At 38.2% G+C, this 17225-nt stretch overlaps 1 protein-coding gene across 1 annotated transcript in view; it reads left to right on the top strand.

The window, feature by feature from the left end:
- The window catches only part of TSPAN32 (tetraspanin 32), a 40623-nt gene extending 25065 nt beyond the window's left edge, over positions 1-15558 (top strand). Inside the window, exons 5-9 of the mRNA XM_087922969.1 lie at positions 26-127; positions 1944-2036; positions 4499-4582; positions 8360-8505; positions 15453-15558. Of these exons, the coding sequence (XP_087779095.1) occupies positions 26-127; positions 1944-2036; positions 4499-4582; positions 8360-8470 (390 nt within the window). The 3' untranslated portion in view covers positions 8471-8505; positions 15453-15558. The remainder of the gene's footprint in view (positions 1-25; positions 128-1943; positions 2037-4498; positions 4583-8359; positions 8506-15452) is intronic.
- The last annotated feature ends 1667 nt before the right edge of the window (positions 15559-17225 follow it).

Below are 17225 nucleotides of genomic sequence, written 5' to 3' on the forward strand. Positions count from 1 at the left end.
TGTAATGGTAATGTCATCTATATAGGTGGAAAATGCCATGATTGATGTATATGATGCTGTTTATGAAGATGTGAGAAACAACATTTCCAGCACCAGAAGGCATGAGCTATATTCCATTCACAAGATAGTAAGTTACTGCTAGTTTTGGAATAGATTATTTTTGCTCCAGCTTGGTTCACTTTTTATTCTTTCTCTTTTGTCCCAGAACTGTCAGTTGGGATAGCAATGGGCAACTTATCAGTGACAATTCAATGAAGGAGACCTCTGGTTGAGGCATTTTGAACAAAACCGGTTCCAATGGCCATCCAATATTTTATTTCAGCAGAATTCATTTCACATTTTGAATAATATGAAACTAATCATGTTTTGGTAATAATCTGATGCAAGATAAGGGCATTTCAGCCACTGATTTAAATGGAGAAAGTTGAATTGCTTTCTGTAAGAGACTTGAAGAGACCTGAAAATATTAAATTCCTTAGAGTTATTTCCAGGGGTGGGGTTCAAAAATTTTAGAAAAGGGTTCTCTGCCCGGTTGCTGGGTGGATGTGGCCATGTTGGGTGTGGCCTAGTTGGCCTCTTGCACCATGGCAGGGGGGCATTTTTGCCCTTCCTGGGCTCCGGAGGCTTTCTTTGAGCCTCCCGGAGGGTAAAAATGGCCTCTCCGGGCTCTGGAGGCTCTCTGGAAGCTGGAAACAGGTCCATTTCCAGCCTTCCCGAACTTCCGGGAGGCCCATTTTTCACCTTCCCTGAGCCTCATGCACGCCCTGCACTTACATGCGTCCAAAATGGGCCACGTGGGGACTCCTGGGAGGGGCGGGGAGGGGCAGGATGGGCAGGGCCAGCCAGGCGTGGGATTTGGGGATTTTCTGAACTGCACAGAATCTTAGCTAGGGGCTCTCCCGAATCCCTGCGAACTCCCAGCAGCCCACCCCTGTTTATTTCCCTTTATTTATTTCAGAGAATGGGTAAAAAGAAAAAAAAGCCATACAAATAAATATAAAATGTAGTGTCTAAAATATAGTATGTTTAAAAAGAAAATAATAGTCCAAAAGCTTGGGAGAATACAATACCATTCTTGGCACCAAAAAAAAAAAAAATGGATTCTGGCACAGGCAAATCTCTATTTCAAAGTTATCAGCTTTGAAATAAACATGGCACTTTTTGTAACATTGACAAGTCTTTTAGCTTTTTGTAACATTGACAAGTCTTTTAGCTTTTTCTCTGTGGTTTACTGGGGAAAATAGATTAGCAGCTGGAACAATAATTAGTACAGCAAACATCAACAATTCCACTGAACTGAAGAGATAAACTATATTTTGTTTCCTACACAATTAGTTCAAATTTATGTTGGCCCTTTTCTGAGGCTTCATTTGGAGTTGCTCTCACCTCTTTGAGCCTTCAGAAAAGAATTATTTTGCTTAGTCATTAAACACACCAATTCCTACTTTTCCCATACAGTTACATGTGCAGCATATTTCTAAATGAGGAAAAAGTTTACCCTACCAAGGAATTTACAATAGAAGCTAACTAACAGAAGGAAATGGAAGGAAGGTGCAACATGCTGTAACTGAATGACATCTGCAACTCAGCATAGTAACTCTGAATGAGAGGATAGTTAATGAATGAGGCATGAAAAATAGTTGTATTCTGAATATATGAAAAATACTCAAAATGAAGAAGACATTTGTGGGAGGAGAGTTCTATATAAGTCCTCTACAAAAGATGACTAAATGAAATATTTTCCTGTCAGATCATTTTTAAAAAAATCTAACTAAAATATCTAGGGCTATCTAAGAAATTTCTGCTTCTTATACTTAACAGTTCTTGCCTCCGTTCTGTACAAAATTCACTTTTTTTAGAACTCAAAATTCGTAGCTATATTTTATTTTAACTCCAATCTGGTTTATGTCTAAATAAATAATATGTTTAAAATTCTATTTTAGTTTCTATGTTGTGGGAAGAAATCGCCCTTTGGAGAAAGAAACAACACAGAATATGAAATGTGTACATCAGAAATTCTGGAAATAGAAGAAGAGGTAATAGAAAACTGTATTGTGAGGCAATTCCTTTCTCTTCAAGCATTCTTTTTTTACAGTATGGGAGTAACATTAGAATCCCCCCATTTCAATCTTTGTCCGGTGTTCTGCTATTAAGCAGGCTTCTGAGCAGCTCTTATGAAGTTAGAATACAATGTCACTCTGAATAGAATACAGTCACTTTCATCATGGCATTGTAGGGTGAAGCATAGTTCCAAAAAAATATAGTAAACCTCTGAACAGCACTAATAAAAATGGCATTCTTGGCATTTTTGAAGCATATAGTGCTTGGGTGTGAAAATCATCTTGCAGCCCTAGGGTTCAGGACTTAAAATTATTGCTTTCATGGTACCATGGTAGGAAGGTTGAGCATACATTATCAACACTAGAGGCTGAATTATCAAATTGTTTCACTGCCTTTTGAGAAGGCTTATGGGAATTTAAGAAACAAACAAACCTTCACTGCTTTATTAATCCTACTGGAAAGGAATAGCCGAAATGAATAAAATGTAAAGTATGTCAGTTTTATCTCCATTAAAACAAAAGTAGGATTTCCTCTGTTCCAGTGTTCACATGGACATTTTATTTAAAACATGAATCAAAGGCAGTCAAATTCCAGTAATTTGTAGTCTTGCTTCCAGACCTTCCACGTATTTAGTCAGACTCTGTAGAATCTCTTCCTGTTTTGTGAGCTTAGAGAAGCCCTGAGAGAGAAGAAAGAACTTGCTTTGCAAAACTCAAAATGACTCTGCAATCCAAAGTAAGTGATCTGCTCTTTCAGCAGTTAATTAAATAGATGCAACAGTGAGAAAACACAGGGCCATTACAAATGAGTTATGAGGGCATCTGGATCATCCATAAAACTCAGTGGTTGAGCCAGAGAGAGATTGTACTGAAAAAGCTTTTTGAAAGAACATTTATTTGTTCTCTTCTGAGAGGAGATTTGTGGGAAGAATATGCTAGAGGTTTCCCTGGATAATTATTGCCCAAAGATGAAACATGCTGATTTGTTCTTGAAAACAAGATGTATACTCTTAGCTCCAGGTTATGATGAGTCTGAGCCACTCAGAGTCACCATGAGATAGGCAGCAAATAAATTTAATAAAAAGACTAATAATATTATCCTGTAAACCAGAATGAGATACAGTATAATAGTTAATGATTAGCCATTGCAAAAGTAATTATATTGCACTTCCTGTTTTACCCTTTTCCTACTAAGGTGTTCAGCATAGCAAACTATACAACCTGACTTCATTTTATTGTGAACTTCCTTGCATGGAACAGAGACAGAAAGCCCCCAAAATAATAAGATGACATCATGATTAATTCTGAATTACCTTACAGGCCTTTCTAGTACGGCATTTGAGGTAATGCAAAAATACTTATAATTGCACAGCATCTTTCACCTAAATTAAGTGAAACTTCATTTTTATTCTGAAGATCATTTGTATTTTAAATTGTAGAATTTAAAATGCAAGTGTAGCCAGCAATACTAGACATAATAATATGAATATTACAGACCTCAGTGGTAGCATCTTTCAAATGTTTGTTTTCAAAAAATAAATGAAATTTTTTTTGGTTGGAGTCTGCTGCTGCCTATTTGTTTTTAAAATTTATTTTATTTGATAGGTTGCCAAGAAGCCAAGTCTCTGGGCCTGGCAATTGCTTTTATTAACTTCCTTTCCTAAATCTTTCAGTTTAATATTAAGTGAAGTTCCACTTAAGAAGTTTTCCAATTTGTAACAGATAGGCAACACATCATGCTAAATGTAAAGCTTACAATAAAATCTAAATTCTACCTTAATTTCCAGCATAGATAAGAATTGAAATGAGCATCATAGTGCATGAAATGGAGTGGAAAGCCTATCTTCAAACCACCTCACTATCCAAATAAAAATCTCTTTCTTTTCACTTTACAACGTAGCAATAAAGCTCTCCTAGAAAAATGAAATATTTTAGGATATGTTAAAAAGGCATAATATTTCCCCTGAAAGAAAAGTAGAAATTCAGAGAGGCAGAAACTCAGCCCTCCCACCTTTGTTAATGGGCCATAAGGCCTGGGCCATATTCTACATAACAAAGATCTACCTCCTTCAGGCAGAGTTGTTTAATTGCCCTTCATTGTACCACCCACCAAGTTTCAACCAAACTTAGCACACAGACAACCTACAAAGCTAGCTATAACCTCTGACAGCAACCAATCAAGATACTCTTCCTGTGCCCCAGGAAGTTCAAAGCCAGAGAGGATATAAAACCCAGGGACTCTCAGCATCTCTCCCCTTTTTTCATCCAAGATGTCCAAGGTATGTGATCCTGTTCATCAATAAACCTTCTTTCCAAGCAACTTCCGTGATTCCAGTGTCTTTTTCCTCACTTGGAACTGAACCCAAAAGGATATTTCTTCCAACTATTATTTACTCCCACATAATGGATATTAAGTCTATTTTTTTTTCAAATTGCAGGATTGTCTCCAAGAAATCAAATACTTCCTGAAAAAGCATATGGACATTATCTCTGTACTGATGACCATCACAGTTTACTTCATGGTAACTCTTGTGTTCCAGTATCTCTCTCTCTCTCTCTCTCTCTCCCCCCCCCTCTCTCTCTTTCTCGGCGGTGGGGGGCTCCTATTGAGGCAGATTGAAAACTGAGCAAAGAGATAGAACTAAAGTTCAGCAAAAGTTGCATTTTTGCTGAGTAAAATTTAAGTTTTGGTTAAACCAAAAGAACTACAAGAGCTAAATTATTTTTTTTGAACTCAGACTTTTTCTCTATGGTCATCTAAGTGCAAAGAGTTTCCTCTGGGTGAGATGGATGGCACAAAAATCAATCAATCAATCAAACAAACAAACAAACAAACAAATAAATGAGGATCAAATCCAGAGCCCCATAAATGACTTGGTCTGCACTGAATTATTCTTGGGATAGTCCAGTCCAACATAATTTCTAGTGCGGAAATGTGGCTGCTCTTGGCACTCTCTGAGCTTGCTTGTTTTCTTGCAGACATTTCATTACTCTTAACTAGCAATGGTGGGATTCTATTGGTTCGGCCCAGTTTGGGCAAACTGATAATAAAAAAATGCTACTGTTCAGCTGAACGGGTAAAAAAAACAGCTGCCGATTTGTCCAAACTGGTATTTCTTTTTTTCCCTCCTGAAGATCAGCTGTTCTGACTATCAGCTATCCCAGCATTCCCCTTGCTATCTTACTGTTTCATCCAGGAGGTTTCCCTGAGGCCCAGGAGGCCAAAAAATGGAGCCCAGGGGGATGGTGTGTGGGACCCCCCCACTCCATTTTTTTCCTTCTTGCGCTTCAGGGAAGCCTCCTGGGAGCCCCCCACCCAGGAGGCTTCCCTGAGGCACAGGAAGGAAAAAAAACGGAGTGGGGGGTCCCACAAACCATCCCCCTGGGCTCCAAAAGGCATGAGGGGGTGCTGCACAAAAAAAGAAGCCACCCCCCAGTCACATGGCCATGCCCACCTAGCCATTCCCACCTAGCTATGCCCACATAACCATAAATAATAAAATATTTGCATCACACCCATGCTAATTAGGTAACATATTACCTAGTTTGGGTAATGAAGCATCTGCAAGACAACAAGCAAGCTCAGAGAGTGCAAAGGGCCTCTCCTTTCAGACCTGAGCTATAAATATTCTCCTTTATGTGGCTATTCTTCAACTAGTTTTTTCTCTTCATTCTTATCCCAACCAGAAAGTCATCTCCTTCCTAGCATTATGGCAGGTTCCACTTATCCCAACCAGAAAGTAAGGAGAAATCATTTTGGTTGTCATGATTATTAGGCATTACAGTTTTATTTTCTGAAAATAAGAAATTCCAGCTCTGTTATTCTGAAGAAATTATACCACTGAATACAGTCTATCTCTCTGATCCCTATCAGTGAATCACTGTCCTAGATCTAGCAGAAGTGTTTCCATATTGGTTCTCTCTGATCTTTCATAATAAGATCTACACCATCATTTTAAACCAATATGTGATTTATTTAATTTGAGTTTACCACTAAATTTAGCCCAGAGGTCTGCCTTGTGGATCAAGGTTTATGGCTTTATGTGATGTGTGAACCCAACCAATAACCAATTAGAACTCCATAGTATTAGCTTATAGGAATTAACTTACTAATAAAAGTATCATTCAGCCATGATTTTAGATGATTTTAATTTTTTTCACCAAGAAATATAACTCTTTGTTTTCTAATGATCCATTTATTACTCCACTGCATTTATAAATACAAATCTACATGAGACCTGCATAAATTTGCATAGAGGTAAACATTTTTCTTTTATAAAATAATATTTGCTTGTTTTTTATATACATACCTACCCTCTAATAGTGTTTGCCAATAGTTTCTTTTAAGTTAATGAACTAAAAACAACATTAGGTTGTCCTGTAAATAAATATGCCGTATTAAATGATCAAGAAATTCTTCTAATTGATTAATTGTATTAATCAGCTGAGAAACATTACTGCTCCATGCACCTGTATGCAAAATGAAACTTCAGTAAATTCAGTGGGATTTGACTTAGATTTGTATTGGATTAAACTGCAAAATGTATATGCCAATACTGTATGCATATACTATATCACAGTAATGGCTAACCTTTCTGGGCTCCTGTGCCAAAAATTATGCACGCGCTGGTGCTCATGAGCTCACGTGCCAGCACCCAGAAGGCAATGCGCACTCCCTGCGCATGCATGTGCAATTCCCCCACACCGCCCTCTTATCTGCACTATGCCTCACAGTTGATTTTTGGCTGGTTTGAGGTCTTTTTGAGCCTCTGCAAGGCTTTTCAGGCCGAATAATAGGACCATTTCATCACTTCCAGTATTACAGGAAGTGATGAAACAAGCCTATTTTGGCCTGCAGAGGTTTTTTTCAAGTCTCTGGGAGGCCGAAAAAGGTTTCAAACCTGCCGAAAATCAGCTGTGAAGTGCGCGCATGCGCAGTGAGGTTAAGTTTGCCTGCGGCTCGCATACCAGCACAAATGGCTCTGCGTGCCATCTGTCAGTCCAATATAGATATTTCTTTCCCAGCTTGAATGTCAAGACAAGCTCAGGCCTTGTCATTATATAATTAGAAAAGAATTAATGAGCAATATTTTTTTAACCTACTTGAATTTTGACACCGAGGTCAGATAAAGCTGTTCCCCACTGCAGTTTCTTAAGATAAACTCCACTATAGGTAGTGTCTTGCTTTCCCCCCTCCCCAAATCATGATGACTGGATCAAAGTCTTTGTGTTGCATATTCTATTTTGCAGCTGATTTAGGATTAATATAATGACAGAAAGTGCATATACACAGGTAATTGCATTATCTGCATCTGCTTTATCTTGTTTTGTTGCTCCCTTCTCTTTTAGACTTTTATTGCATTTTATTATTGGTTTCTTTAATTGCCAGTAGCTGCATTAGAGTATAAAAGAAATGGATTTCTGGGAAACTGCTTTGAGGAGAAAGAAGGGATAGCAGTGTAAGAATTAAGATGAAAGATTGCAACGTTTCCTAATTATGTTTTAAGAACATCAAGTATTGATCTTCTCCTTTGGAAAGAACATTTGCCTCCTTCCTTGCATTAATCTTTCCATCTTTCGTGGAATTATTGAGGGTGTTACAAGGCTTTGCAAATCACTCCTTTCTGCTAATGGTACGCGATGTCAACTTACTGATCAGCATTTTTTTCTATTCATAGCGACTACCTCTTCCCACTGGAATGGCCTCTCCAGTTGGTTTCTAGTCAGCAGGTGTTATTCTCTCAGCCAGCTTGAAGCTGGTTTGAATAGCAGTAGTAGTTGGTTCACCAACTTCTTATGATAGATTAGAAGAAAATTTTAGCCATGTATTCCAGGACTACGGAGACTTGTCCTGGAAGAAGTGAAAGTTTATTTTTAGTTTAGAGTTTACTTTTAGTTTATTTTTCTGAAAGACGTTCATTTTCTCAGTCATTTCAAGCCCAATCCATTCTGCCTGGTCTTACAGAATGGATTGAGCATTTTTATATATTGAGGAAGGAAAGGAGATAAAATACACTGTGCATGGAGAAGGATGCATGGATAGATGTTGTGTATAGTATGGATGTGGCTGGGTGACACCCAACTCGTGGCTTTGTAGGCATTCTCCAACAAATTATCCATGAGAAAATATGGACCTTGGTCTAAAAAAGTACTCTATTCCTACTTCAAGAGGTTGGTTTTGTTGTAACTGCATTTTGTTGCCGCTGTTCTCATAGCTTGGAAGAACAGTGCAGAAATGTTCTATTGGACCTATATATTTTCAAATGTTTCTTTCCTTGTCATTTATTCATTTTGTCTAGATTTATGGGATGGCATTAACTTCATTCCTTTGGTACTCTATCCATTGTAAGAACAATTTGGATCGAAAGGGCAAATATGTCCTGGCAAAGCTATCTGAAACTGGCTTCTGACCTGCACAGAAGAAGGACCAGGACTTTCCATTGATGTGAGTGAACAATGCGTGATGCTTATTCTCCTTGTCACCTGTTTTCTCCCCACCAATGACCTGTTCCAAATATAGTTGAGTAAAGAGGCAAGTAAGAAGCCTGCACTATTTGTTGATAGGCTATTTAAAATGGTACTCAGCCAGGACCTCACAAGCACACAGTATTGACTGTAAACACAAAGGCATGACATAAACCCAGCAGCAAGAATGGTTCAACCACAAGCATATCCAGCAACTCAAAGCCATCATTTGGGCCCCCCAAAATAGCAAGTCAAAACAGAACTCTAAACTCATTAACTAGCAAACATCTTTTAAAATTCTGCCAGATGAATGAGAGAAAATGCTCAGCTTTTATTTTATTTTTTGTCCATCGATTTTCAGCATAGTTGGTTCTGCTGCAGTACCTGAATTTAAACCTTACTGACACTTTTGTATACTTTTTTGATTTAAATAAACTTCTGGAGATAACTTAACAGTATCTGTCTAATGTAAGTATCAGTCTTGCTACTATGACAGAAATTGAGTTTTGGTTTGTTTCATCATCACTGGATTTCATTTCAATCATCTAAAGTTCATAATCATTTAAGCCGGACTATTAAAGAAATTTATGGAATTGAGTGTGACTTCCCATGCATTCAGCTTTGCTCTGTCTGGTAAAGGCAATGAAAACCATTCACAGTCTTTTCTTCCAAGACAAGTATTGATTGAGAAATTTCAGTCCAATAACCTAAATTTTTAACTTTCTGTAGGAAGTGAAAACCTGTTAGCTCTGAGGATATACTGTACATCAAGTTTTCTTTAATAGGTGTCATGAAAAATATTAGACTTGTCATTTGTAACCGGTCAATTGTTAGAGTAGTGCTGTGCCCCTTTAGATTCACAGAGAAAATGATACTTTAGTGATTCATGGACACTCACCAGTGGTGGGATTCAATTTTTTTTACTACCGGTTCTATGGGCGTGGCTTGGTGGCGTGGTGTGGTGTGGTGTGGTGTGGCTTGGTGGGTGTGGCTTGGTGGGCATGACAGGGGAGGGATACTGTAAAATCTCTATTCCCTCCCCACTCCTAGGGGAAGGTTACAGCAAAATCCCATTCCCTCCCCGTCCCACTAACCTGCTTTCCAGCTTCATTCTCCTGTGCAAGGCAACAAAAGAAGATCCAACCAATTAGTTGGGACTCAGGAGGCAGAGAATAGATGGTGGCAGGGCCAGTCGGAGGTGGTATTTGATGGTTCTCTGAACTACACAAAATTTCTGCTACTGGTTCTCCAGAATTGGTCAGAACCTGCAGAATACCATCTCTGGCACTCACAGAGCATCCAACAGCAACTGCTCCACAAATGTACCTTTTCCAGCATATGCTGCAGCCCTAGAAGGCACTCATGCAATCCTGGGAAGACATAGTTGCTTCAAGGGACTACCAACAGGGGTCATGAAGTTCTCCATGTGCTACAAAAGTACCCATTGAATCCAAAGTAGTACTCAGTCCTATCAGTTCATGATACAGATGCTTACAAAAAGTCAACATATGAATAAATCGCCAAAGAAAAAAAATCCAAGCAGAGCAAGAAAGAGGAAACCAAACCTCAAGCCTTCCAAATCATGACCAGCCAACTGTTTTGTAGGAATGGATCCAAAAGTTTGGCAATTCCTACAATTCTAGTAAAACCACACATAGTATTTATAGCAATAGCACTTGAACTTATATACTGCTTTATAGTGCTTTACAGCCCTCTCTAAGTGGTTTACAGAATCAGCCTATTGCCCCCAACAAACTGGGTTCTCATTTTACCCACCTCAGAAGGGTGGAAGGCTGAGTCAACCTTCAGCCAGTCAGGATCAAACTGTCAAATTGCAAGTAGCCGGCAGTCAGCAGAAATAGTCTTGCACTACTGCACTCTAACCACTGTGCCACCGAGGCTCTTTATTTATTTATACCAGGAGTCAATCAGTTTTAAAAGGGGAGGAAGAGTCATAGCATTTTTTAACCCAGGCAAAGTGAGAGCATGATAAAAATGCCCCAATAAAGGAGAATATTTGTAGCTCAGGTTGAAACGAGGGGTCCTTGGTGCTCAGAGAGCACCAAAGACCCCTCCATCAAAATGTACTCCTGTCTTGCCAATGCAAGCACGTATCAGGTTTACATGGCAAAGCCCAGCATGAGTTTTGAGAGATAGTTAAAATATTGGATCTAGCCATTTGTCAGAGCTAATAGTGATAATAGTGATTTCTGATGTAGCATGTAACAGTATATTTCTACCCTACAGATTTCAGAGGAAGATATTAGTAAAATTAATGACTAATGCACTGGTAATGTTAAGCTAAATCAAGAAAGTATTATGGAAGTTTTGCATCTTAGAGGAAGTAGTGTGATGGTTTCCTGAAATCCTTAACCCAAATGATGTCATTCATTTTATCAACAAGTTGTGGGCATGCAAGTTCATTTATCATTTTGTAATATCTTTCCATTAAAAAAAATGAGAACTCCTGCATAAAACTATTATGGTATTTAATCTACACGCTGGCTTTTAAATGTGTCTCCAAAATCAGCCAAGAACCCAACTAAAACACAGACATTCATCTATTTGCTTTAGTTTTTCTTCACTTGTCACTCCCTTTTCTCTGCCAAATTTACTTAGTGGTCTTTGATCAGAAACATATTCCACATTGCATTATATAATTTATTGAATTTTCACTGGAAATTATTTGAGTTTTCAGCTAACAACACAATATCAACTGCATACTGTGTTACGCCTACATTCACATCAGTGGTGAAATTCAGCCAGTTCGCACCAGTTCGGGAGAACCGGATGTTAACTTTCTGAGCAGTTTGGTAAACTGGTTGTTGGAAGAAATCATTAGGGCAGAGAACCGGTTGTTAAATTATTTGAATCCCACCACTGATTCACATCCCCACAAATATTACTCTATGACTACCACAACCATTCCACATAAATTTATCCATAAAGATATTAAATCAAGAACACAGAATCCTTGACTTACTATTGAACCACCTCTAATAATTCAATTTATGTTTTGTTATTCAAGCACTGCATAATGGAAGCATTCATCAACCATACTTCAATTTCATTCCCTTGAAAAAATACTATATAATTCAAGTCTATTCATTAAATGGCTTCCCTAAACCTATTATATAATAAACTTTTATTATATTTCTCAGTTTATCTGCTGGAAAGCAAAAATCTGTTTTGAAAACCTTCTGCCTAAAACTCCCCAAATGTTGCTCATTGTCACTTCTCATACTATTTCAGTCAAAATTCTACCAACAACTCTGTCACACTTAACAGCTACACTTAAAAAAATGAAATCTCCTGTAGTTTTTGTGTGCATTCTCCCTACTTATATATTAGCAGAGCACAACAGTAGTCCTTGGGTCATCATAGCAATAGAGATAAAGATTCCATCTCTTTCATTTTTAACAACATTCACACTCCCTGATTAATCTGTCTTATTTACTTCTGATACTAACCATTTCTTGGTCTCTTATATCAGCCACACTGAGTCTGACTAGACATGGGAAAGAGTCTATATTGGAATGTTTTTTTTTTCTTCCATCCAACCAACCATGTCCATTTCTTGGAGAGTGCCTGAACAAGTCCCTGCAGTTTTCTTGTCAAGGTTTTTCAGAGGAGGTTTGTCATTGCCTCCTTCCTTGAGACAAAGGCTTTGTACCTGAGACAGGACTGGAACTCATGGTATCCCAGTTTCTAGCATGATGCCTTAGGCTCAGGCTAGGCATAGAAACTACACCAAACTGGATCTCATATTAGAGATTAACTCTAACATGAGATTGTGGCAATAAAGTGATAAATTGCCAATGTTTTCTCACCCTTACTCTATCCCCTGATAGCTGGCCAACACTTCTATTTAAGGTAAACCAGTCCCTATTGGGTAAGAAGAGCCCTCTCAAAAAAAAAATCTGCTGGGCCCTTGGGAGGATTATTCAGGCTGTCTGGCAGATTTGTTTCACCTTGGACTCTGACTGGACAGGTAGGCTGAGTTGCCTGGGGCCTCCAGGATGCATTTGAATCAGTTACTCCTGAGGAAATAAGACAACTCTCCATGTTGTCAAGTAGCCAAGAAGATGAGCTGTGATTGAGTCCCTTCTACAGCATCAGCTTCCTTGATGGTTGGGGTGGTGCGTGCCCTCAGCCTTGAAAGAGTGGTGCCCTCTAAAGAGGCCATCTCTGGACCTTTGATAACTATCAACTATTCCAACCTTCCTTTACTGGTGTAGGTTGCTGAGAGGTTTGCCCTGCAGCTGATGAGAACTTCGGAGGATGTGGATTATCTAAACCACTTTCAGTGAAGCTTCATGCTGGAATTTAGAACTTTGGTCATGCTAAATAAATACAAATAGTAGAACTTTTCATAATTTTCATTAAATATTTTGATTAATTTGTTATTAAAGAATTTAATAGTAAAAGCATATACAGACTAAACTGGGGGGGGGGGGGGGGAGAAATAAAATAATAAAATAAAATAAAAAAATAAAGTGCAAAGAAAGAAAAAGAAGTATAAAGAAAAAGATAAAAATGAAAGTAATGACTTCCAAAAATGACTTTTACTTCATAACAAGTAAAAACAAAATTGATAACTCTTCATCCCATAACCCATCTATAGGCAAATCCTTAAATCAGTATAAAGAAGATTTTTAAAGAGATAAGATTCACTTTTCTCACATGTGTTTGATATGTGTTCTAATTAATGAATTTCTAAAGCAGAATAAGCTAAAGAGCAACTTAAAATTAAACAAGGACTTTTGCTGGCAACGAATAGAGAAACTTTGAAAGGGAAGAACAGTTTTAACAACAGAGATTGGACACTCCAACCTATAAAGCGAAACACTGTATCCTATGCAGCAACCTAATCTTTGTTTTTGTCATGCTGCTTGACAGACTGCAAAGCAAAATAAATGATATGCTATTGATGGGGACCTCCTGAAATCAGGAGATAGAGACATGGTAGACATGACCTGTGGGGCTGATCTTGCAAGAAAAGTGAATAGATACTAATGTCAAGTGACACTCTTCATACATATATTCATGATATATCAAAAGACATTAAATAACAAATGGCTGAAGTTATGAAAACAAGTGAGCAGTTTGATTTGCAGCGGAATGAAACAAGTAATGTGAGTTACATTATTAATTTAAAACTAAAAACCCTATGTGTATATCTTTTCTGCTACTCTATATAAAAGCAATCTCTATCTCTGGAATAAAAATTAACAATTGCATTCAAGCGGAAATCATATTTTTGTTCATTAAACAGCTACAATTTCTTTTTAAGTAAGGTCAAAATAAAAATAGCGTTCCACATATTTTTGCACAGGAAGAAAAAGACAAGGAATGGTGAAAAGGAACAGTCTTAAGGCCTTGATGCCAAACCTATGGCACGCATGCCGGAAGTAGCATGCAGAGCCACTTCTGCCGGCATGCAAGAGGTTGCCAGGAAGAGCCCCACTGCGCATGCGCACATGCTGCGTGCCTGAGAGCAGATTGTTGGGTATCTAGACATAAGACATAAGACATAAGAATTTATTTGTCATTACACTCGCAAGCGGGTGCAACGAAATGAGGTGCTCTTCCACAAGTAAAACTGGACAACACCATTGAAAGAAAAATAAAATTAAACACAACAGACCATACAATAATCTCTATACAATTTAAAAATGTAAATACCCCATTACTCTCAGCCATTAAATTCCACAAAAATCTTATGACCCTGCATTCAAACTCAAAACTGCACTTGGATAAAAACTGTTCTTAAATCTAGTCGTCCTTGTTCTTAATACCCTGAATCTCCTTCTTGATGGTAATAGTTCAAAGAGCTGATGTCCCGGATGAGAGGAGTCATTCAATATATTAAATATCTTCCTCTTACATCTATTCCTATACTGTTCTTCCAAAGAGGGGAGTGAGCAGCCAATGATGTTTTGGGCCATCTTAATCACCCTCTGAATTGCCTTTTTCTCTGCCACTGTGCAGCTCGAGAACCATACACAGAGACAGTAGGATAATATACTCTCAATTGAACTAGGATGTTGGCATACAAGTTGCAGCAGTTCAAGATGTGAAGTTGATTGTCCCAATACTGGAAAGAATTGTTTTGCAACTGTGAAGTGTTTTGTGCATTTGTGTGTTGGAAAATATGACTGCTATTTTTGGTACTTTGATACAAATGCACCCTCATGAACACTAGGTGGTCTAACTGCCTACACTTATATTAGCCTATTCTGAACGAGAAATTGAGGTTGTTTTTAATTGTCTATTTTTGTTCAAGCTGCATATTCATGTCATTCATACAAATTGCTCACTGTACTTTTAAAATAGAGATAAGAAATACGTAGAATCCAGTGCAGATCAGGATATAGGAAGAGAGACAGGAGGGGAGAAATGGCACTTGTTGGTATCAATAAAGGAGAATATTTATAGCTCAGGGTTGAAATGGGGGGTCCTTGGTGCCCTCTGAATTTGCTTGTTTTTTTGCAGATGTTTCATTACACAATTCATTGTTTGTTTCATTGGGTAATGAAATGTCTGCAAGAAAACAACCAAGTTCAGAGACTACCAAGGACCCCTCACTTCTTGTTATGGAAGGAAGTTTCTCTTCCTATGTCAACAGCAAACATCAGAGCTCCAACCAATATTTGGGGCGAGGGAGGCAAAGGGTTAAAGCCAACCAAATTAATATTCTGATCTCAGTAAGGCCTTCCGTGTTTGTTATATATTTTCAAAAGAACATTCTATTCTTAATTATGTGAATGGCATTTCACAGTTTGGTTCTGCTGTTTTCATTTTATATAGAGCAGGATAGAGTGAAATAGAAATTTATCCCATTTGCATGCCAAACTGGCTTCCAAGCAACTTTACTTTAATGCAATCCATTTACTTTAGATATTGTGTCCTCATTTTCCACTGCAGGAAGAAGATGCTTACTGCAACCAAGATAAAGTTTGGAGCCAAACAATGAATTCTTTTAAAGTACTTTCCTGACCAAAAAACAAAAATAAATAACTACAGTAACCAATTCCATATGTTATGGTCAATCAGAGTCCTATTCAGATTCTGAAGTTTATTTAGTCATTGCTGTAACAGGCTGTTTGTTTGTTATTTGGTCTCCGCAACTGGCGACGTGTGACTAACTTTGTCTGGGTTTGGGAGCTAAGCAGTATTGGGTCTGGTTAATATGTGGAGGAGGCCTCCCAGGAATACCAGGATTGTAAACTATACTGAGAAGCTTTTTTTAAAAAAAAAAAACTGTCTCAGAAGATGGCAATACTAAATCATTTCTGGCTTGTGGTCAAGAATACTGTGCTGTGGATATATTGGTGCACTCACCAGGAGTTAAATTCAGACTGAAGGTGTCTTCACTTCTCTTGCTTGTTTAGAACTAGTTTGATGGGAGGAGCACTAGAACCATTTAACATAAACAGTGTCTGCCTTCGCCTGGGAGAAATATAAAACACTTGCTTGGTCTGAGTTCTTCCTATGTTAATGGAATGCTTTAAAATGAAGCCTGAGCTATCCAGCCAGAAATCTTATATTATACTGAAGCAGAGTTTCAAGAACTACAGCCAAACTCGGGCCTGGAAACAATTTGCAAAGCTAGAAACAAATCTGGAATTTGTCTTTTCCACCCCTCAGACACAGACAGAAGCAGCCAGCAATGGAGGCTATGGGGAACAGGAGAAAGAGGATCAGGTTCCAAATTCTTCTTTCCAAGATGAGAACCCAGAGAGGAAATCCAAAATATCCCTGTCAGCATTGGCATGCAAGGGAGAGGCCTAAGGATTGTGCCCTAATTAATCTCAGGCTAAATGCTTGGACCTTCCATCCACCCCCACCTTTTGATCATAACAAATTGAGCTAATTTGTAATCTAGGGCTTGATTGTGTAGTTTGGGGGTCAAAAAATTGATCCTTCACATGTTAAACTATTTGATTACGCTCAGTGGTGGTATTCAGCAAGTTCTGACAGTTCTGGAGAACTGGTAGCAGAAATTTTGAGTAGTTCAGAGAACCGGCAAATACCACTTGTGACTGGATCTTAAAGTATCCTTCCCCTGCCACGCCCACCAAGCCACGCCCACAGAACCGGTAGTAAAAAAAAATTGAATCCCACCACTGATTACGCTACAGGCTTAAATCAAGAGCGAGAGGGGAAATGATTGATCTAGTTCTGCAACACGAGAAGGAGAAGGCCCATCTACAATTTACTCCTTCTGTTCTTGAAAATAGACCTGAATTTCTTAGAATTACACAAAAGTTAATGGTTGGAGGAGAACCACGTTAGTCTACGGTAGCAAAACACCAGAAGAAGCCTTGTAGCATTGTTTCCAGTTAACACATTGTTAAAAGGTATACACTTTCATAAATGGCAGTTCGCTTCATCAAATGCATAGAGGAGCTATATTGATTTTTTTTTTTTTACAAGATTTATTTAAACCGAGAGGTATAGCAAACATTGGAATGAGAAGAACCATGGTAACTGGGTAATTATGCAAAATATTTGGAGTCTTTAGCAAAGCTGAGATGTTGCATTCCCCTCCAGCCCCAGGTTTGGGCTAGGGAGTGTGTGTAGATGTAAAATTATGCTTAAATATTTATTTTGAAGATAGATTATTTTTTTCTTGTTTTTAAAGGTGATTGCAACTGCTCTGATTTATTTAAGAAGATGCAATATGTTGATGCTTGT

This window comes from Pseudonaja textilis, chromosome 1, assembly GCF_049901715.1.
Source record: "Pseudonaja textilis isolate UNSWEBS1 chromosome 1, rPseTex1.2, whole genome shotgun sequence".
Classification (NCBI taxonomy): domain Eukaryota; kingdom Metazoa; phylum Chordata; class Lepidosauria; order Squamata; family Elapidae; genus Pseudonaja; species Pseudonaja textilis.